The sequence below is a fragment of the Rhamphochromis longiceps genome, linkage group LG20 (genome assembly GCF_057381845.1).
Source record: "Rhamphochromis longiceps isolate RC_006_pf linkage group LG20, R_longiceps_female_GT1.1, whole genome shotgun sequence".
In the NCBI taxonomy this organism is placed as follows: Eukaryota; Metazoa; Chordata; class Actinopteri; order Cichliformes; family Cichlidae; genus Rhamphochromis; species Rhamphochromis longiceps.
This window is the reverse complement of record NC_140576.1, coordinates 20,244,814-20,266,388: the sequence shown is the minus strand read 5'-3', so window position 1 is coordinate 20,266,388 and position 21,575 is coordinate 20,244,814. Positions and strand designations below refer to the sequence as shown.

At 43.3% G+C, this 21,575-nt stretch overlaps 1 protein-coding gene across 1 annotated transcript in view; it reads left to right on the top strand.

Moving 5' to 3' along the window:
- LOC146645192 (voltage-gated potassium channel subunit beta-2-like) overlaps nucleotides 1–21,575 on the top strand; it is a 256,340-nt gene that overhangs the window by 69,669 nt on the left and 165,096 nt on the right. The window contains exons 5-6 of the mRNA XM_085394518.1: nucleotides 1,564–1,643; nucleotides 2,017–2,061. Of these exons, the coding sequence (XP_085250644.1) occupies nucleotides 1,564–1,643; nucleotides 2,017–2,061 (125 nt within the window). The remainder of the gene's footprint in view (nucleotides 1–1,563; nucleotides 1,644–2,016; nucleotides 2,062–21,575) is intronic.

The window sequence follows — 21,575 nt, the reverse complement described above, 5'->3', positions numbered from 1 at the left end:
CATGTGAGAGGTTGATCGCGCAGAGAATCGCTGAGCTTATGTGAGTGCGTGTGTAAAAGCAGCAGGATATATATTTTAGTTCTGCTGAGCCAAATAAGACGGGTCAGGGTGAAGAAGTGACAGCCAAAGAAAAGCTTACCACAAAACGGAGAAGTTATGACAAATCAGACTATAAGGCAAAAAGAAAGTGCAGCTTTATGGTTTCATGGACAAAATAATTTCTGTGGCTGCAATATGATGAGCTAAATAACCAGGGCTGCACATAAGTGGTCCGCAGGTGCGCATTCGCTGTCAAAATAAAAAACACGCACAAGGGTTAGCGTTAAATTTAAAAACTGTACTTTTGAGTTAAAATATATATTTATAATTTTAATAAATGACAAATTAAAAAGGCATGAACATTTTTTTTGTATCGAAAAAATATCGAACCGTGACACCAAAGTATCGAACCGAACCGAACCGAACCGTGAATTTTGTGTATCGTTGCACCCCTAATATTTTTATATATTTTATTTTATTGTTTACTCTATTTAATTTGTAAAATATGTGTATACACACACACACACACGTAGAAAAAAATTTAGTATACACATCCAGAAATGCATATACTATTATATATTGTACATATATTTATTAGTTTCAGATTTAGCCATTCTTGTATTTTGCTTGTTTACGTTATTGTATTTTGCACAACTCTGTTGCTTGTGAAGCTCGCACACAAGAATTTTACTCACATGTACTGTACCAATGTACCTGCACATGTGATGTGACAATAAAAGTGATTTGATTTGATTTGATTTGAAATAATACAGAGAAAAATCCTAACAATCTGAGGAGACAAGAGAAAAGATACACTGTGGAAGAGAGACACAGATTAATAATAGCTAATGATTAAATTCAAATTAACAGTTGGTAAATAACGAAGAAATGCTCAGTCCATCCTGGTAACCCCGCAGCAGCCTAGGCCTACTGCAGCATAACTAAGGGAGGATTCAGGGTCACCCAATTCAGTGTCTGTCTCCCGAATCCAAAGTAGGAGTTGGCTGAGGAATAATTCTTTGGAGGATAAACTTGTGGTTAGCAGGAGCCTAGTAAACATAGCACAGAGAGAAGCTTTTTCTGAAGCATCCGAAAAACTGTTTTAGGAGGTACTTGAGGTTCTTTTGTTTTTCATAGAGAGGGTGTACTAGGAACCAAGAGAGATACTAATACCTCACAATAAGGCTGATAAATAGTACAGAAATTACAATAGACACACCAAAGCTGAACTGATTTTTAAATGAGTTAACTTTACAATCTGTTTTCAGATTGTTCTTCAATCTTCTGAAAAAGGCACTAATAGGTTTGCTACAGTTGCAAACTTGCAAAATATGGTGGTAGTAATCTAATACATTTTCGTTTATTATTATTTTTTCTTTCAAATAATGTAAGTCATCATTTTTAAGCAAGGGATTATGTAGTGTAAGCTAATATTTATCAAACGTTGACTAAGGTAAAAATGTTCCTAAATATAATTGTGCAGCAGCTGCTTATCTTTATAGTTATTATGTTTCTCTTCTGAAGGTGGCAGAAGAACTCATGACAATAGCATACGAGAATGGAATCAACTTGTTTGACACAGCTGAAGTCTATAACTCTGGAAAGTAAGTATTACTATATTTCAATTTGTTTGAATAAAAAGTGACTGGACAAATGTTTTGTTTATGCAAAGTTACATACATGCATCCAAGTAGTTGTATTGCATTGGATGCTGCCTAGTTATTTTAGAGATATGAGACAGAACAACTAACTTTGCAAGACAGTAACTGTAGGTTTGAACTACTGATCCATCAGTTCATTCATTTCCTTAAGGGTTAGGATTAATTCAAGGTCACAGGGGGACTGGAGCCTAGCTGGATGTCATAGGGCAAAAGAATAACTTTTTGGTGTATAACATTTATTAATTTAATTGAGTTTTTTTTAATAGCCACATTTTAAAAAATCTCTCTCTCTCTCTTTCATTAATTCTTTTCCAAGAGCTGAAGCTGTCTTGGGAAGTATCCTAAAAAAGAAAGGATGGAGGTAGAGTTCTTCTGGGCCTTGTTTGTGATTGCTTGCAATTTGTGATATTAAAAGTAGATTTACATTATTATTTTGAAATGTGTACCCATCTTTTGGGATTTTTTTTTGTTTTCAGATGATTGGATAGCACTCTATTACAGCTCAGTAATAATATGGTAGTAGTGGAATACCAAGGGGGCAATAATAAGGTAATAATTTGGAAATTTCCAAGTTACTACTACTACTCAGTTACCAGAAAAAGGAGTTGGTAATAGGGAGCTGGTAATAATCTCATTATTCAATAGTAAGTTAATTTTGGCTGATGTTTTAGCATAATATCATAGTTTTACCATTTGATAATTCTTTATATAATCCTAACTTGGGTTTCCAGCATTCAACTTTTCTTAAAAATAATAATAGATTAAATATAGTGTTCAATGTTCTGGCTTATTAAAAGGAAACATGTATGGAAATTTCTGTGTAATAAGCATGAATCAGGGCAGCAAAATACAAAGTTGCCTGTTTCCATTTATTATCTTGTCAGTCACTGATTAAACGGGTGAACAGGAAAAAAAAAAAAAAAGTAAAATCCAAAAGCTAGTGGTAAAAATATCAATGCACCCATCCATCTTCATCCGCTTTATCCGAGGCTGGGTCGCGGGGGCAGCAGCCTAAGCAGAGAGGCCCAGACCTCCCTCTCCCCAGCCACCTCCTCCAGCTTATCTGGGGGAACACCCAGGCGCTCCCAGGCCAGCCGAGAGATATAATCTTTCCAGTGTGTCCTGGGACCTCCTCCAGCTTATCCAGGGGAACACCAAGGCGTTCCCAGGCCGAGAGATATAATCTCTCCAGCGTGTCCTGGGTCTGCCCTGGGGCCTCCTCCCAATGCACGTTATGCGATTATTGATTACAATATACATTTTATTTTACAATGTTCATTTATTATAAATAGTATTTCAAAAACCTTCAAGAATAATACATATGAATACATATGTAGATATATCTCAGAAGTAAACTGAATAAAAATTCTTGCAAGGGAGCAAAAGCACCAAATACAAGGTTTCATGCAAGTGCTCAAAGGGGGAAGGTACCAGTGAGCTTTTTATTACATTTTATCACTTCCACCCTCCTTTGCCTTAAAACTGTCACACAGTACCATTTTTCCTTCTATGGGCTTCTCACAAGAACAGTTATGAGTGTGTGTACTTTAACGAGCATATATTACCTTTTTTTTGCAACCTGGGCATTCTTCCAGGCACTAAGTGTACTGAGTGTGTCCTTGAAGGCACTCAGTACACTTGTGCCAAATAAAGGTTATTTCCTATTTCAATACTTTCTTTTTCTTTTTCACAGAGTTAAAAAACAGACAATCAATCAAAAGACACTACAGGCAACACTGCGCGTTATGATTCGGACTTGTTAACAGTTCCCTGTTCATATTTTCTTTCTAATACAGTTCAGTGTTATGTGAGTAACAGCTCACACAAATTTTGTCAAATCGCATGCCAAAACATTTGGGGGTTATATTTGACAGCAATTTCACCTTTGAAAAAAAAATTAGCTCAGTCGTACAGCGGTCCTTCTTCAAACTGAGGCTTTTATCTAAGGTGAGATCATTTTCATCTTTTAAAAACTTAGAACGGGCGATTCATGCTTTTATTATATCCCAGCTGGACTACTGTAACTCCTTATACTGTAGTCAGACCTGCCTGGCAAGGCTGCAGTTGGTCCAGAATGCTGCAGCTCGTCTTCTGACACGTACTAAAGGATGTGAACACATTTCCCCAGTGCTCGCCTCTCTTCATTGGCTCCCTGTCCGCTTCAGAATTAACTTTAAAAATTTATTGTTGACCTACAAAGCCCTGAATGGACATCCTCCCGTGTATTTGTCTGACGTCTTGCAGACTTATACCCCCTTTAGATCTCTTAGATCAAGTGATCTTTTGCTTTTAGCTGTATCAAGGTTGAGGCTGGTTCATAGAGGTGATCGAGCATTTGCAGTCGTAGCGCCTAAGCTGTGGAATAATTTACCCCTATACATCAGACAGGCTCCCACTGTCAATCTTTTTTAATCTTATCTTAAAACGCATTTTTATTTATTGGCTTTTAATACAGCATGAGAGTTATTTGTTATTTTATTAGGTATGTTGTATTGCTGTACAGTTTTTTTTATTATGTATGTTGTATTCTTGTACAGCACTTTGGTCAACGCTCCTGTTGTAATTAAATGTGCTATATAAATAATTAAACCATTAACCATTAAACCATTAGTACATTGCATAATATATTTTTCCCATAAATATATAAATATAAAATATAATAAAATGGCCAAAGAAAATCAAATACTAAATACATGAAAATACTAAAACTGAAAACATATGTGGTGTGGGGTGAAATTATTGTAAAGAATGTAAGGCTTTTATATCCTTTAACAAATCACTATGGGCTCCATTTCTGTCTTTACAGAAATGTTTACCCAGTCAGGAATTCCATTCAATAAAGTGTAACATCTCTCTCAGTAATTTCAAATTGATGTTAACTCTAAAATGGTATACCTCTCACTTAAAGATCCTCCAGGCTATCTGCTTCTGTTCTGAGTGAACAACCTCAAGAAAATGACTCGGATGTGTACATACCCATGTCTCATAATCAGCCACTGGTCTGTAAATGTTTTTTCCTTTACTGTTGAGATGTGCAGCAGAGATACTCTGCCACTGTGGAGTAGAGTCTTTCTGGTTTCTGAGCAGACCACCTGCGATCCATCAGCCACAGTTCAAAAGGAACAGCGTTGCCATTCAGATGTGATCAGATTATCAGCTTAGTGTGATAAACAGGTCGGCTATTTGTGCTCTTCCCTCATGTGCTAACTTCTTATTCTTTTGGCAAGTAGAGAGGTGAGTATTTCCATGCTCACCTGCCTACGCGCTTTCTGGTGGCTCCCATGAATCCTTTTTATACTCACCTGCCTGCTCGACGCCTTCTTGCTCCGTCGGACCTCTGTCAAACTCTTCTGTCTGCCCACTCTTCTTTGGCTTCTACAACCTACCTTGAACCAGTCACACTTTTGGCCATTCCCCAAGGCATCTCAATAATTTCCTACTTCAAGTAAGCCAAGACTCTGAGCTCTTTAGCATACTAGTTGGAGCTCAACACATTCTCATCACTTAACACTTTTATTGAGTTTATTGATACTAAGGTTTCTTCTCTTTCCTCCACAGATGAGACAGTCATGGCCTCCCCCATGGCAGCTCCATATGCGGACAGCAACATTGGTTACACCAGCTATCCATCTGGTGGCATTAGAAGCAATTTGTCATAAGAAGCAGAGCTGACCAATGGAAAACACACCCCTTGGTCACTTCAAGTACCTAGTACCTAGTTATGCCACTCACTCGCACAATATATTCCACAAACTTGTTAATGATGCTTTAAGGGATTTCCTGAATGTGTTCATGTCTTTAGATCAGGGGTGTCCAAACTTTTTTCACTGAGGGCCACATACATAAAAATATAGGAGGGCCTGGGCTGGGCCACTTACTAGAAATTAGATAATAATTAATAATTAAAAAGTTAGAAAAATCAATTAAAAGTGGTCAAATATGTTATATTGTTGGATATAATTAAAGAAAAAACTGCCTTCATCACAGCTTTCCATAAATGGATCTTTATTGATTTATTCAGAAAAAGCTTTGGTAGTTCATTCTCACAACAGCAGCCTCAGATTTCTTCTTAGACAGAATTTACAATACAGAGAAAAAACAATAACGGGTAAATTTCAAGCCTGTTATTTGAATTATTAGGCTTAGGCAACACACCTATTAACGTTCGTATCAGCATTAGCAGACTGAACTGGACTTAATAACAGGAGTGCATATAATTTTAGTAAATTACTCTGGTTAATATCAGCTGGGCTGGGTATGAAAATCGGGCGATCCACCTGCGGTGCTGATCCGATGCCACTCGTGCCAAAAATCCGGACAAATGTCACTTGATCAAGGAGCAAATCTGCATCGGATGAGATCAGCTGACTTTGCGTGTGCAATGTGTGCTCTGTGTGTTAACAAGAAAAACGCATATAAGAAAGTGGTGTGCAAAAGCAGGGTAGTGACTAGTGATGTGTCGGTCGCGAACAAAATGGCTCTTAGACACGGCTCTTTAAAGTGAACGACGGAGCCGTGTTGTTTTTTTTCTTTCTCTTAACCTCTCTCTTGCACTTTTTTTCCGCTTCACTCCGCACGCGAGCCTTGTGCTTTGCGCTGGGAAGAGGGGGGAGGGGCGGTAGTTGCACTCGCAGTAGCACAGAAACAGAGCCGGAGGGAAAGAGAGAGAAAGAGAGCCAGAGACAACAACAAGAGACAACATTGTCACATTAGAATAGTGATGGTAAATTTGATTATTTTTACTGAATTGAGTTTCAATGAGTCACTCACCAAAGTGAATCGTGTTTTTTGAATCATTTGAATCACTGAGTCAGTTGCCCAGAGAGTGCAAAAAATACATTTTCATTTAAACTTAATTTTTTTCTCTTTTCATGTATATCCTACTGCTAAGATGAGTGATTGAAAAAGAAAAACAACAATTTTTATAGAGCAAAAAAAATTTCTAAAGTGCACATTTATTTTATTTATTTTTATTTCATTTTATTTGTATTTTCCTCAAATGTATCAAATATATATTTTTATATATATTTAAATGTCCACTGAGCCAGGGGGCAGTAATGCGCCTTAACATTGGTTGCCAACCAAGAAGAAGAAGAAGCTGTGAGCCAGGAGGGAGGGCATGAGTGAGTCCTGAGTGAGTCCTGAGTGATTCGTTGCTACTGTCACTACCCGATCCGTACCGGAAACCCGATCAGTACCCCGCATGCGCAAATCTTACGTCACTTCCTCTCTTTGCCAACATTGCGACATTCAATATATTTGAATGATACGGTTAGCGCCCAGTTAGCTCCTAGCATTTCTCAACAGCTCTGCCTCCTTTTCGACTGCCCGGGACATTTAAACAATGGATAATCCGTACTCAAAGAAATTCATGCTTTTCTCCTCAACAGAGAGCGTCCCCCGATTGAGCAACAGCGCTGTAAAATAAGAAGAATGGCGCCTAATTACAGAGTTAATAATGCAGACTTTGTAATATCTCACGTGTAGATTCATCAACCAGATTAAGTGTTTACTGACAATTGACAGTGATAGCGCACATCATCATCACTATTCCAACAATCCTCTCCTCACAGACAAGCATAAACACACTCGACTATCGCTAAATCAGATTTAACACACGTTTGTAATGACGACAATTCAGTTTATAATAGGGTTTATTCGCTCAGTCAGCAGGTGGCGGTATCCTCGTACACTGGGGAGTAAACTGCCATTAAACGAACAGAAGAAGAAGAAAACATCTGCACATGCGCGGTACAGATCGGGTAGACCCGATTTGTACGGTCAGACTTTACACATGCGCAGTAAGGATCGGAGAGTCCTGATCCGTAACTTTCTTTTTATTTTTCGTTTTTGTCTACATTGTACTGAAATGCTTCATTATTGCAAACATTTTAAGATATACTTGTTATTCATCTTAACAGATACTCTGACCCATAACTATCGTAAAACGCTACGACCGGAAGTAGAAACCTTTCGCGCATGCGGGGTACCGATCGGGTTTCCGGTACGGATCGGGTAGTGACAGCTACGATTCAGCACAGAAAGGGAGGGGGTGAGTAACTCAAATGTGCTGTTAGCATGTTAGCTGAATGATGCTACTGTGAACCGAGGAGCTTTTAGCTGTGTCCCAAAACGTAGGCTGCATCCTTCGGAGGACCCAGCCTTCGCGATCTACGATCTACGGGCTGGGTCCTTCGAAGACCGAGAAGGCCGGAAGTGCGAGGCTTTGAGATTGGATGGTCTAGCCTTCAGATTTGCATCACTGCTGTGTCGGTGGAGTTTCATAAACTCAGCCGTCTGCTCCTTGCCATCTAAAATACAACAGGACACTGCCGTAAATTCTCGACCATCTCACACTTCTGTTTAAACAGTTTTCTGTTTGATGTTTATTCAGCTGTGTGAAAATCCCGGAGGAACCCACCCGATGGATTAATACAGTTTTATTTAATCTAATAATCTAATAACTTTGATCTCAGCCAAACCGATTTGCTCCGGAACGAATAAAACCCCGAAAAAAGCCAAACAATTACATTTTTAAGTTATCAGAGTGACTTATGTATCATGCTTAACCTGAGTAGTAGCAGCGGGGTCTGAAAACAATGAAGCCGGGTGTCCGCTGCTCTCGCCGGCTCGAGTGACCATTGAACCCCCGGCTAGCTATTGAGCGGGTGGGTAACATATGTCTCCGAAAATGTTGGCGCAGTTTTGCAAATATGCCATGTCTTGATAAACCAAGCAGAGACTTGAAGTTTACACAGCTATTTTCTCGCCTGAAAATATATTGAAAGTTTATTTTGTGACCCAGAAAGATTGATAAGAGTAATTTTAAAACTTAGAAGCGGCCACCATTGTTGGAAACTGAAATTGGCTGGGCCGCGCTATGAATTCTGGGATATGGTGGGTCACGAAGGACACACCTGACCCATCCTTCAAATTCGGGGAAATGAAGGACGCATTTGTCAGCCGCATTTGAAGGAGTCGACGAATTGGGACAGCCTTCGTTGCCTAATCGGCAGAGGTGTGGACTCGAGTCACATGACTTGGACTCGAGTCAGACTCGAGTCATTAATTTTATGACTTTAAACTTGACTTGAAAAAATGTTCTAAGACTTGTGACTTGACTTGGACTTTTACACCAATGACTTGGGACTTGAATTGGACTTGAACCGGTTTACTTGAAAAGACTTTATATTTTACCCCAAATATAAAATTTAACATGCATATTATATAGAGATTGAAAATGTGACGTCATTCACGGGTAGAACCGCAAAGGATTCTGGGAACTCGTGGCAAGCGGTACTAGCGCACGCAGGCTTTCAATTAAAATCAGTTATACAGCGATAAAAAGAAACACAAAAATGTCAAGAAGCTGTTGTATTATTAACTGCAATAGCCGGTCGCATGACAGCCACGGGAAGCCGACGGGTAAAGACATCGGTTGTTATCGGATTACGTCGTTGAAGAGAAATTGTTCAAGCCATGTTTCCGAAGTAACAAAGAGGCGACTGGATTGCAGCCATTCAAAGACCAAATATAACGTCCCAGAACACTCCAGCTCACAGGTTAGTCTGCTCCAAGCATTTCCACAAAGGTCAGTCTGCTGTTGTAGTTAATACGTCATTTTTCTTAACATAATTGGTGATATAGGTTACAAGCAAGTCTGGCGCTGAACAGAAATTGTCGCGCTATGCTCCTTTATTTATTGTGTTTATTGTGCATAAATAGTGAATTGTCCTGACACAATATTGCGTTTCGCTTCTGTTATTATGGTACATTGACAAAAACATATACTTTTGTTCACAGGATAAAACGGTTGTTTTGTATCACTAATTGTCCAGTACGATTACAGCATACAATATTATTGTCACTGCTACATTTCTGTGATGCTACCAGAAATTATTTCCACTGCTAATTAATTACCATTGAGCTCAAAGGTCCTATTAATAAACGGTTAACGAATGTGTATTTATGACGACGATTTGTGAGACTGGTAAACTTATGATACGTACGATGGTCTTTACTTTCTACACGGTGCATTTCAAGGTCCTGCACCCATCCGTCGGTAAACTGTACCTGGGCTTGTTGCAGTGACCGGAAGTTACTAAACTTCATGAGTGTATGCACTCACTCCAAGAAGCGTATAATTATAAATATGCATATAAATATGCTACGATGAGATAGCTGACTTCATCTAACTAGCAAATGTTTTCCAGGCTACGTTGGTGATGCAGTTTTTTTTTTTTATGATATTTTTAAAAAAATATCATTTATTTATGTATGATATTTTTGTCATGCGATTTTAAAGCCAGTCCTACAACCGCATCCAAGAATAACATGCAGCTTATCTCAGAACTGTCGGTGAAAATTATTCTTGGAGCTAGGTTTAATTGAGCTGCATTTTAAAGAGGTGCAATTTCACAATTTGTGTATATTTTCTAAGTTCACTATTTTGTCATGTGTTGAGAAAAACACAGATTTAAAAATTACATGGTCTAATATTTACATTTAGCATATAACTGCAACATGCTTTTTTTCGGGGGGTTTTTAAAGACTCGAAAGGACTTGAAATTCAAAATTTCAGACTTGTGACTTTACTTGGACTTTTACACCAGTGACTTGAGACTCGACTCTGACTTGCCTGACATTACTTGAGACTTGACTTGAGACTTGAGGATAAAGACTTGAGACTTACTTGAGACTTGCAAAACAATGACTTGGTCCCACCTCTGCTAATGGGCCTTCAAATGTGGCCTCCAAAGGATGCAGCTGACGTTTTGGGACACAGCTATTGTCTTGATGTGAACTTTCTACTCAGGGTTTTTTCTTTCAGTTCAGAGCAGAAATGTTTTTGTTAAGAAACTGGCTGTTGTTCTTTTTCCCACAATTTTAATTTTAAGCTAGATATATTTCTACTAATGAAATTAGTTTGCTAACCGCAACAGGGGTGAGTCAGTGAGTCAGTTGGGCTTGTGAATCATGATTCACGAGTCAGTAAAGTGATTCTCGAGCATTGAACGATTTGTTCATGATTCTCACATCACTACATTAGAAAGGTATAGTAATTATCCACAACTATTTTCAGTTGTGGATGATAAAGGATTCAGAAAGTTTATTCATGCAGGCCTATATGACAGAGAATGTGCATCTTCTTTTTGTTTTTCACATTTTAATTTATATTTAATTGTGTTGTGGTTTGCAATGTTTTGTGTTGTTTCACTTTAAATTTGTTTAAAATTTAAATAGTTTAAAGTTGAAATGTAAATAGTTGTTTTTTGTATTATATGATTTATTTATTACATCTTATGTCAAGTGAATAAATAAGTTTATTTACGGTGGCCCCTAGAGACAAAACACGTACAAACTCCGAAGCACGTACAAACTCCAAAACACATACAAACTCAGAAGCACGTAAAAACTCCAAAACACGTAAAATCTCAGAAGCGCCTACAAACTCCAAAACACGTGCAAACTCCAAAGCGCGTAAAAACTCAGAAGCGCGTACAAACTCCAAAACACAAGAGAAGTGCTCCAGGATGCTAGGGGCAGTGTTGAGCTTTTGTTACCTAGTGGCTACACAAGCCAAGAAGTACCAACGACCAGATTTGGTATGTGGTAGTAACAGGTAAATTAACTTTTTTTTTTTATTTGAATATATATGAGTGCCTGTGTATAAATACACAAACAATACAATATGCTTTCAATCGTGTAATTTATATGATCTAGGTAGCTCTGTTTTGGAAGGTCAGTTAACACTAGTAATGTGTTTTGGAGTTTGTACGTGCTTTGTCTCTAGGGCCACCGTATATATTTATATGGAAACAGATAAATAAAACCATGTTTTTTTTACATTAGTAATTTCTTTTGTGCATTATTTTATATTGTTGTTGATAATAAATTAATTAAAGCAACAAAACAACCTGAAGAGCCGGTTGGAAGCTGAAAGAGCCGGCTGTTTTTAGTGAGCCGAGCCGAAAGAGCCGGTTCTCTAAAAAGAGCTGGAATTCCCATCTCTAGTAGTGACAGAATGGATGCACATTATTGATAATTGATGCATGTGTACCAGCACATTAACACACGGGTACTGTGGAAGATATATTTTCACTCATCTAAAGTGAGCACAAGCTTTATCAGACAGTTGCAGTTTAGTGTTGGCTGACAAGTTTTCAATGCATTAGTGATGGTAAATTTGATTCTTTTTACTGAATCGAGTGTTAATGAGTCACTCACCAAAGTGAATCGGGTTTTTTGAGTCATTTGATTCACTGAGTCAGTTGACCAGAGAGTGCAAAAATTTTACATTTTCACTCAAACTTAATTTGTTTCCCTTTTCATGTAAATCCCACTGCTAAGATGAATGATTCAAAAAAACAAAACAATTTTATAGAGAAAAAAGAGCAAAAACATTTCTAAAATTAAGCAACTTCCTATCAAAATTGCTTAATAAACATTTATTTTATTTATTTGCATTTTATTAGTATTTTCGTTAAGTGTGTCAAATATATTTTCTCATCTAAATGTCCACTGCGCTGTGAGCCAGGGGGCGGTAATGCGCCTTAACATTGGTGGCCAACCAAGAAGAAGAAGAAGAAGCTGTGAGCCAGGAGGGAGGGGGTTAGTGAGTCCTGAGTGATTCGTTAGCTCGCTCTTTGATTCAGCACAGGAGGGAGGGGGTGAGTGAGTGAGTGATTCGTTCGCTCGCTCTTTGATTCAGCACAGGAGGGAGGGGGTTAGTGATTCCTGAGTGATTCTGTCGCTCGCTCTTTGATTCAGCACAGGCGGGAGGGGGTTAGTGAGTGACTGAGTGATTCGTTCGCTCTATGATTCAGCACAGTAGGGATGGGGTGAGCGAGTCCTGAGTGATTCACTTATGATTCAGCACAGGAAGCGAGGGGGTGAGTAGCTCAAATGTGTTGTTAGCATGTTAGCAGCGCGATGCTACTCTGAACCGAGGAGCTATTTTCTTGATTTGAGCTTCTACTCAGGGTTTTTTCTTCCAGTTCAGAGCAGAAATGCTTTTGTTACGAAACTGGCTGTTGTTTTCCCCCCACAATTTTAATTATAAGCTAGATATATTTCTACTAATGGAATTAGTTTGCTAACAGCAACAGGGATGAGTCAGTGAGTCAGTTGGGCTTGTGAATCATGATTCACGAGTCAGTAAAGTGATTCTCGAGTATTGAACGATTTGTTCACGAATCGAACATCACTACAATGCATCGCACAACTGTATTACTGGACATGCTGACGTTGTTGAGGTCCTGCACTTTTTCCGGGCACATTATGTCGGCGACTTTAAAGAAGCAGCGTTTTATGAGGTCTCCATCTGAAAAAGGCTTGCCATGTCTTGCGATGAGTTGGGTGACCTCATAGCTGGCTGTAGCCTTTTCCTGGACTTTCTGAGCACGAAAAAAAATACTGTTGCTGACCCTGCAGGAGAGCTACCATTTGCTTTAATTTCTGCTCTCACTCAGCACCAGTGTAGTATGCATAGGCCTGATGTTTGGTTTCATAATGACGTCGTACATTATACTCTTTCATAACTACCACAGTTTCAGTGCAGATCAAACAGACACACGTCCCCTTGAATTCTTTAAAGAAATATTCACTCTCCCACCATGTCTTTAATTTTCTGCACTCACTTTCTACCTTTCGCTTCTTTGGTTCTGCCATGTTCAGTAACTTGGGGTAAATTTCTCGTGTGATTGTCCTTTTTGGTGGAGTAACTGCCTTCATCAACAGTAGCTCCCCCTGGTGTTAAAACTAAGAAGTGCAATACACTCAAGCAAAAGTTGAAGTGCAGGCCATACTCTATTCTATTTAGAAAATTTCTTACAGGCCAATTAAAAATAGACCGCGGGCCGCAGTTTAACCACAAGAGTTGCTTGTGGTTAAACTAGCAGTGGAAGAGTGGTGTCATTGGTTGGAAGGAGCCAAAATCTTATTAGTAGTAGGACAGATCTTAAAACCCCCTCTTATCTTAAGATTGCCAAACACTTAAAATCCTGTGAGGTTCAATGTTCATTGTTTTTCAGTTGTATCAAAGTCTCTTTTTCATAATACCCATGGCGTTGTTTTTGTGCCACTATTCTGCCAAAAATTTGTTTTGTACTGTTCAGTCTATACTGCTGCTCATTCCTGCCACTGTGCTATATCCCATTTGCCCCCCCCCCCCCCTCGCATTCCTATTTAAGATTTTCTTTATTTAATCACTAGTGTGTACATATATTTATATATACATATATATATCTAGTCTGTTAACTGTTAATCTTTTTTCTTTTACTATATTTTATTAATATTTTGCTCTTTACTATTTTTTCTACTGTACCATTCTGCTGAGTGACTGTCTTCTGCTCGTCAAATACATTTCATTACGATTTTGACCCTGTACTAAATTGCATATGACAAATAAAACTGAAAACATATATACTAACAAGACAGTGTACATCACTGTCACAATAGCATTTCTTTTCATTGAAAGGCTTTATGTTTTTCCTATAAAACCGGGTGGGCCGGTCTGTAGTCAAAATTAGAGATGGACCGATCCGATATTACGTATCGGTATCGGTCCGATACTGACCTAAATTACTGGATCGGATATCGGAGAAAAATAAAAAATGTAATCCGATCCATTAAATATCACGAAAGCACCTCACAAAACTTGCAACACGCCGTAACTCACCTCAGAATGTTAGCACGTCGGAGCAGTGTGCATCACGTGATAGAGCGGCTGTGGCATGCAGGACCTGTCGATGGTCTGGATAGCATGTGGAGCTTCGCTAGCAACCCGGCATTTCATCTCCGACAAAGTTATCCCCGAGAGAAGTAAAGCAAGTGTGTAAGTCCATCTCTGAATGTAAAGCATTCCTGCGTTAAGCTTAACAAGCGACTGCCTCTTCTTGCTGCTACTTCAATCATGAAACTGCTTATAATGATCAGGTGATCGGCTTTTCTGTCGCGAGTCCGTCTGTCTTGTTTGTTTTTGGCCCACTTTGCACCAGAAAGAGGAAACCAGCGGCTGAACAACAGCAGCACGTTTAAGCTTGATAAGCTGTTGTTAGAATGTATTTAATATTACTTTCTACTCGAGGATCTTTTTCTACGTAGCTGACGGCTGGTAACTGAGCAGGGGCGGATCTAGCAAAGTTTAGCCAGGGGGGCCGATAGGGCATTAACAGGGAAAAGGGGGCACAAAGACATACTTTTCTTTCTTATTCTCATTTAAAATGTCTAATAAATAAAAGCTTTTAATAAATAATTATCTGACACCCAAAGTTTTAATTTGATGTAAAATGAATAGAAGTCCATTACTGTATATAGTGACTATTAAGTCTAATATATATACCCTAGTAAGCTATAGCACTTTTTCCTTTGGGAAGGTACCATCTGTGCAGTCTGCAATTTTGTTGAAGAAAGATGTTGAATCTATTTAATATTTCTTGAAAAATAATTGATTTCTGTGCATTTTTTTTTTCACACTGCATCAAATTAAGGTTGATTACGTCGATTAAGCATCATGAGGTGGAGCGTGAGGGGTGGTTCCCTATTTTTTATTTATTTATTTTTGTTGCTGGGAGTTGGAACCCTATTAGTTAGGTTGCTTAATATTTACGCTAAGTACTCTTTAAAATACCAGAATAGGGAGGATGGTGCAGGTTTAAGTTTATTAGATTGATCAGTATTGCTGAACTATGAAACATTTTTTTTTGCATACAGGTATAACAGAATAGCTTTAGTGTAGTTGTTGTTTTAAACTTGAGTATGAACTTATACAAAATGCAGCAAGATATTTAAAAAAAAAAGATTTGTTGATTAAAAAACACTATATCGGATTCATATTGGTATCGGCAGATATCCAAATTTATGATATCGGTATCGGACATAAAAAAGTGGTATCGTGCCATCTCTAGTCAAAATACCCGGGCCGATTTTTTGTCCCAGTCCAGTCCTGTCAGCCGGTGATCGGCTGTGATCAGCTGATCACGAGGCCGGGGTTAAAAGAGAGACGCCACCCACCTGTTCGCCGCTCAGACATCAGTCTCTTCGTGTCAGGAGCTCCGAAACTCTGCCGACGTCAGTCTCCGCCTGATTCAGCAACCGTGAGTGACAATCCCTTTCAATCCTTTTTCTCTTCCCGGCTCCGCTCGCTCTCTGTCCTTAACGACAGTTCCGAAGCCACGCTTCGTGCACTGATCATTACTAGAATAACTGCGTGTCTGCTCCAAACCCACCGCTAGCCTTCGCCGCGCTTGGGTCTAGCCAGCACGCCACACGGGCACGCCGAATTACTGTGTGTGATCCGCCCGCCCGTGACAGGATGTCTGAGCCGCATATAGACCCAGCGGAATTCGAACGGCTGAAAGCCGAAGTATTATATCTTCGCGGTGTGGTGGATCGGATGAGCACAAAGATGGAGTCTCTCACCGAAACTGTCCTCCAGCTTTCCTCTTCCGTCACCTCGCTGCAACGTCAGCCAGCGCCGGTGAGCGCTGAACCCCGGATCGGACTACCAGATAAGTGGAACGGAGTAGACGGCCGGCCTGATGGGTTGCTCGCCACCTTAGACATGATGTTTGAATGTCAACCCACTAAATACGCCACTGCCCGTGCAAAAGTGGCGATGCTAACCTCTCTCTTGTCTGGCCAGGCTCAGGAATGGGCCGCGGCTCTCTACAACAATAAATCTGCAGCGTGTAATGACTATGCTCTGTTTGTGGAGGAGTTAAAAAAGACTTTCGTTCCCCCCAGCAGTGAAGTGGAAGTGGAGTCACAGCTGCTTCATTTACGCCAGGGCAGCCGACCAGTCTGTTACTTCGCCTCCCAATTCCGCACCCTGGCTGCTAAGCTTCAATGGGGAGATGCTTCTCTGCGCTCCATCTTTCTAGAGGGACTGGCTGATTACATCAGAGACGAGATGGCCGGCCGTGAGGCCCCAAAGACCTTGGATGAGGCCGTGGACCTTGCCCTGAAGATCGACCAACGTGTGATGTCGCGGCCTCGCCATGCCCCTCGGGCCTTAAAACCCTTCCAGCCTCAGCGGACCACGTCGTCGCGACCTCCTCCCCCCTCTGATGGAGCCACGGCTAGCCCAAGCAGCACATCCAGCGAGGAGCCCATGCAGCTGGGTGGACTCCCCAAAGAGGAGAAAGAGAGACGCTGGCGTGAGGGCCTCTGCGCCTACTGTGGATCAGCTCGACACCGTCGTCCCCAGTGCCCGCTACGGCCGGGAAACGACGACGCCAGGTAGACTGCGGGGGTGTCCCACCTGGCCCTTCCCACTCCTCCGATCCCTCTCGTTTTCTGTTACCGGTCACATTTCACCTGAAACACCAACAGCTCTCATCCGAAGCCCTCCTGGACACCGGAGCTGCCGAGAACTTCATCGACCAAAAACTAGCCTCTCGGCTTCGCATCCCATTGACTTCCGTCGACCGATTTCTCCCGGTGACCTCAGTAGACGGGCGACCACTCCAACCCTACCCGGTCCAGTTCCAGACCCAGCCAGTCCGCATGTCTGTCGGGGATCATCAGGAGGAGATCCGGTTTCTAGTAGTCTTGGCCTCTTCCTCTCCTCTCATCCTCGGATACCCCTGGTTCCGTCGACATGACCCCCACGTCTCCTGGTCTTCCTGCCAGATCCTGGACTGGGGTCCCCGGTGTTCACGCCGCTGCCTTCTCTTCCGGACTGGACAGGACTCAAAGTCAGAAGAGGCGTCACCCCTGGAGCCCATCGATCTGGATAGGATCCCTCCGGCTTACCATGACCTGTCCGAGGTCTTCAGTAAGAGGCGAGCCTCTGCTCTCCCTCCTCATCGCTCCTACGACATGGCCATCGAGCTCCTCCCGGGAGCAGTCCCTCCTCGTGGTCGCCTGTTCTCGCTGTCAACCGCAGAGAACAAAGCCATGGAGGAGTACGTCGCTGAGGCTCTCCAACAGGGCTTCATTCGCCCTTCTACCTCCCCTGCAGCTGCGGGGTTCTTCTTTGTAAAGAAGAAAGACGGCGGGCTTCGCCCCTGTATAGACTACCGAGGCTTGAATAAAATCACTGTTAAGAACCGCCATCCTCTTCCTCTGCTATCCACCGCGCTCGATTCCCTCTCCCAGGCCTGCATCTTCACCAAACTAGACCTACGCAGCGCTTACAATTTGGTGCGGATTAGAGAAGGGGACGAATGGAAGACGGCCTTCATCACCCCTAACGGGCACTGGGAGTATCTGGTGATGCCCTTCGGCCTCTGCAACAGCCCTGCTGTCTTCCAACACCTGATCAACGATGTCTTGCGGGACATGCTGGGCCGGTGGGTGTTTGCCTATCTGGATGACATCCTGATCTACTCCCGCACCGAAGTGGACCATATTCGCCATGTGCGGGCCGTGCTAAGCAGGCTGCTCGAGTACCAGCTGTTCTGCAAACTGGAAAAGTGTGCCTTCCATCAACGGTCCACTACCTTCCTGGGCTTCACCATCTCCTCCAATGGCCTGACCATGGACCCGCAAAAGCTCCAAGCCGTGACCCAGTGGCCTCAGCCCTCCAGCCTTAAGCAGCTACAGAGCTTCCTGGGCTTTGCCAATTTTTATCGGCGCTTTATCCGCAATTTCAGCACCATTGTCGCGCCACTGACATCCCTCACTAAACCAGCTAACCTGCCCAGGCCCTTCTGCCTCCCCCCTGGTGCGAAACAGGCATTCCGAGACCTTATCCGTCGGTTTGCTACAGCTCCCGTCCTGATCCTGCCGGAGATTTTGTGGTGGAGGTGGATGCCTCCGATGTTGGCGCTGGCGCCGTCCTCTCTCAACATGGCCCGGATGGAAAACTTCACCCGTGCTGCTATTTTTCAAGGAAATTCTCTGACACGCAGCGACGGTATGGTGTCGGCGAACGGGAACTCCTGGCCATCAAGTGGGCCTTGGAAGAATGGCGGCATTGGCTCCTGGGAGCGAAAGAACCATTTCTGATCTGGACTGATCACCAGAACCTGATCCATATTTGTTCTGCCAAGCAGCTCAACCCAAGGCAGGCCCGTTGGGCCTTATTCTTCGAACCGTACAACTTCCACCTCGCCTACCGCCCTGGCTCCAAGAACACCAAGGCAGACGCCCTCTCCAGGCAGTTCGCCCAGGACGACTTCACGTCAGACCCTGGACCTATCCTACCGTCTCATTGTTTCGCTGCCCCCCTTCGGTGGCCCTTGGAGGACTCTATCCGGGATGCCCTGACCGCCGAACCGCCTCCGCCGGAGACCCCAGCTGGGAGGCTCTATGTGCCATCCCGGTGCCGTCAGGAGGCCTTGCTCTGGGCTCACTCCTCCCCGCTCTCTGGTCACCCAGGGCCCGACAGAACCCTCCAGCTCCTCCGTCGTGCCTTCTGGTGGCCCTCCATGACTCGGGACGTCCGTGACTTCGTTTCCGCCTGTGACACCTGTGCTCGGGCCAAGTCCTCCACCCAGCCGCCCGCTGGCGACCTTCACCCTCTCCCGGTGCCGAGACGTCCCTGGTCCCATGTCGGCCTTGACTTTGTTACCGGCCTCCCATCTGTGGACGGTCTTGACACCATCCTCACCTTTGTGGACCGGTTTTCTAAGGCGGTGCACCTGGTCGCCCTGGCCGGCCTCCCCTCCGCCAAACGGACGGCCGAGCTCCTCCTGGACCATGTCGTCCGGCTTCACGGATTCCCCAAGGACATAGTCTCCGATCGGGGGCCACAGTTCACCGCCAGGTTCTGGAAGGCCTTCTGCCGCCTGATTGGAGCGTCTCCCAGCCTCTCGTCCGGCTATCACCCTCAGACCAATGGGCAGGTTGAACGGACCAATCAACAGTTGGGGCGCTTCTTACGGTGCTTCGTCTCCGCCCAACCGTCGCTATGGCCTCGTTACCTGGTGTGGGCTGAGTTGTCTCATAACCTTCACATCTCTTCCGCCACCGGTCTCTCGCCCTTTGAGGTCTGTCATGGATTTCAACCTCCTATCTTCAGCCATCAGGAAGCGGAGGTCGACGTGCCGGCTGCTGAACGGATGGTCCGCCGCTGTCGCCAGGCCTGGATCAAGGCGCGGGCTGCCATTTCCCGGGCCAACGCTCTGTACACCCGGCAGCATCATCGCCGCCACCGCCCGGGTCACCCCTTCCGGCCGGGGGACCGCGTCTGGCTCTCCACAAAGCACCTACGGCTGCGCAGTGAGTCCAAGAAGCTCGCTCCCCGGTTCGTCGGCCCGTACGAAGTCACTGCCCGGCTCAACCCCGTGGCTTACCGTCTCCGGCTTCCGCCCGCCATGAAGGTCCATCCGGTTTTCCACGTCTCGCAGCTTAAGCGGCACGTCGCTTCCCCACTGGCGCCCCCCTCCCGGGCCCCGCCCCCGCCCAGGATCGTCGATGGGGGTCCTGTCTACACTGTCCGTCGGATCTTGGACTCCCGGGGCCGGGGGGTCCAGTATTTGGTGGACTGGGCTGGCTACGGCCCTGATGAGCGCTCCTGGGTGCCGTCCCGCTTCATCTTGGATCCTTCCCTGATCTCGGATTTCCGTCGCCGCCGTCCTGGCCCGTCGGGTGCCGGTCCTCGGGGGGGGGGGGTCCTGTCAGCCGGTGATCGGCTGTGATCAGCTGATCACGGGGCCGGGGTTAAAAGAGAGACGCCACCCACCTGTTCGCCTCTCAGACATCAGTCTCTTCGTGTCAGGAGCTCCGAAACTCTGCCGACGTCAGTCTCCGCCTGATTCAGCAACCGTGAGTGACAATTCCTTTCAATCCTTTTTCTCTTCCCGGCTCCGCTCGCTCTCTGTCTGTAACGACAGTTCCGAAGCCACGCTTCGTGCACTGATCATTACTAGAATAACTGCGTGTCTGCTCCAAACCCACCACTAGCCTTCGCCGCGCTTGGGTCTAGCCAGCACGCCACACGGGCACGCCGAATTACTGTGTGTGATCCGCCCGCCCGTGACAAGTCCTGGCTGACCAGGTGGCCAAGGCGTGGACTCCCAGCATAATGAATTAATTAAATACACCATTAAATAATTAATTAAATATGTCAATATTTAATTAACTAAATGTGCCATAAATATTAAATAATTATTTCCAATTTTAATTAATATTTGATGGTGTATTTAATTAATTTATTATGTCAGTCCTGGGGTTCCATAGTCTTTTGCTACTGGGGTTAAACATGATATATAAATCACTTAGATAACTTCTAAATGTTAATTTCAGTTAATTTCAGGTTTATTTCAGTGTTTGATATTCCTGAGTAAATGGGTTTGGCTGAGATTAAATTTTAACTTCATAACTGGACCGTTTTATTTAATACTGAAGTCTTACTTGGAGAGCTGTCAGTCTATTTTTAATTTCACCCGTCATATTATGAAAATGTTTCCTCCTGAATGTAAATATTATTTTATGTTAGATTTAACTCAGAGTCAGCTGTTTAAATGAGAACAGAACAGGGGATATGACGTGAAAATATCTTAAAATTTATTTTGTGATCCACTGCCTCGTTTGAGTTTTGGACGAAATGCAGTCTGGGATATTTGCCTGGCTGTGGCTACAGTAGCTAACAAGCTGATTGGAGACCAAAACAGCCAATCAGATTTTTTTGCATCCAAGTCTGTGATTGGTTGGCTTTTTGGCAACAATATAACGGTGTACAGAAAGAGTTGAACGCGCAGGGGCAGAAATGTTGAGAGCGCGAGTGACACACTGCAAGCAGGTCCGCAGAGATCTGCGCAAGAGCAAATGCAAAAGATCTGAGTGAGAGGGGCTGCTATTGTGTGTGTATATGGATAATAGCAAATAGGGATGCAACGATACCAATTTTTTCAAACCGATACGATACCGATACTTGGATCTGAGTACTTGCCGATACAGAGTACAAAAACCAATACTTCTACCACA